Source organism: Octopus bimaculoides, chromosome 30 (assembly GCF_046866305.1).
Source record: "Octopus bimaculoides isolate indiv1 chromosome 30, ASM4686630v1, whole genome shotgun sequence".
Lineage (NCBI taxonomy): Eukaryota > Metazoa > Mollusca > Cephalopoda > Octopoda > Octopodidae > Octopus > Octopus bimaculoides.
Window position 1 is genome coordinate 14,383,856 of NC_142957.1, and position 1,723 is coordinate 14,385,578.

At 43.1% G+C, this 1,723-nt stretch overlaps 1 protein-coding gene across 3 annotated transcripts in view; it reads right to left on the bottom strand.

Moving 5' to 3' along the window:
- Window positions 1-974: 974 nt before the first annotated feature.
- LOC106883011 (uncharacterized) overlaps window positions 975-1,723 on the bottom strand; it is a 110,488-nt gene continuing 109,739 nt past the window's right edge. For all 3 annotated transcript variants that reach the window (XM_089346474.1, XM_089346473.1, XM_089346472.1), the window contains exons 11-12: window positions 1,597-1,723; window positions 975-1,188 (exon numbers count right to left, since the gene is read on the bottom strand). The exon at window positions 1,597-1,723 is cut by the window's right edge and continues 49 nt beyond it. In XM_089346474.1, the coding sequence (XP_089202600.1) occupies window positions 1,039-1,188; window positions 1,597-1,723 (277 nt within the window). In that variant the 3' untranslated portion in view covers window positions 975-1,038. The remainder of the gene's footprint in view (window positions 1,189-1,596) is intronic.

A 1,723-nucleotide genomic window follows, 5' to 3' on the forward strand; every position in this document is an offset into this window, starting at 1 on the left:
TGGTTGGGAAGCAAGCTTCTTACCACAGTCATGCCTGTGCCTACGTAAATATTTCAAGGGGATAATATGGTTTTATATATATATATATATATATATAAAGGGGAAGGAAAACAAACCAAGGTAGGACAAGTTTATCAGATCATTTAAAATATTTTAAAATGATCTGATAAGCTTATCCTACCTTGGTTTGTTTTCCACTTCCTTTAATTTATACCTGCTGACTGAGAAACCTGCTTCAGATCCATGGCTCCAGCCTCTGTTGTGAACTTGGATCCTAATGGATTACCAATTACAGCTCTCATGCGGCGTACCTATTGGTTTAGATCATTAGTAACCTGAGCCCTTCCTAATCTCTCTCTTTCTCCCCATATATTTATATATATAAGCACATGTACAGACACACACACACATGTTCATAGATACACACATACTATATATTAATACAAGCACAAGTTATGTGAATATACAATCACACGCGCACACACGTTTTATAGATATATAAAGACAAATGGATCCTCACAAATGCATCAAAATGAACATACACATACATGCACGCATACTTGTATATAAATACACACACACACACCCATCATACAAACACACAACACTTTTACATGTACACACACAGGTGTGTTTATAAATATATACATATATATTGTTGATTTGTGGATTTTCTGACGTACATCCAATGCAAATTATATTGTTACTGTGGATGACTGACATCAGGTAGCCCAAACAGCGAAAGTGCTTTGACATACACCTAAAGTCCAGGTAGTTACATATATATATATATATATATATATATACATACATACACACACATATCTGTATGTATTGTGCATCCATGCCACACACCCATGAATCCCCACCCACCCTTCCACCAAACTGTTCATTTATTGGTCCATTTCTCCATCAATCACCTGGCCTACCAGGCAACAGGTTTGACCATGCTGGCCAATCATTTATTTGCCCCGTTTTGTCTTGTCTTGTCTGTTCATCCCTCTAGTACAGTGCTGTTGTTGTTTGGGCTCGGACCAATCAGTAGAGGACGTGCTTGCGTCCGTGCTTCTGGATGCAGAGGTCAACGACGTTGAGGAGGTCAGCGGCGGCCGAGTTCATGATCTGCTCGCGGCTTTTGCGGTAGACGTCCACCACGTACACGCCGTCATGCTGGAGCTCAGTGAAAACCTGATGAGAGAGAGAGAGAGAGAACGGTGTGAGGGAATGAAAGAGAATAGGATGGAGTGTGGAAGGGAGACGGAATAAGGATACATGAGTGAGGCGGGGGGGGGGAGATAGAGAATGCAAGTCACATACACTCCAGCACACACACACACACACAACCGCACCTACTCCCACACAGACAGACATACATACCAACTTGCGCATGCACGCACACATACATATGCAAACACAGCCACTTGCACACAATCACACCCACTACATGCATGTACACACTCGTGCACTCGCCTACACATGCACCCCCCCCACACACACACACACACATAGCCTCCAAATATACAAAGAAAGAGGAGGAGACAACAAAACAGAGGGTGGTGGCGTGAGGTAAGAACAAAGAGCAGCGGGTCGTCTTACCTGTTCTCCAAGGCCGCAGACTGGCACCGAAGGTATCTTACCAGGTGGAGGGTTACAGCGGAAACAGGTCAGGATCTTGTAGACAATGTTTGGGAATCGGCAATGGTTGAAGTACTTCAACCATTCT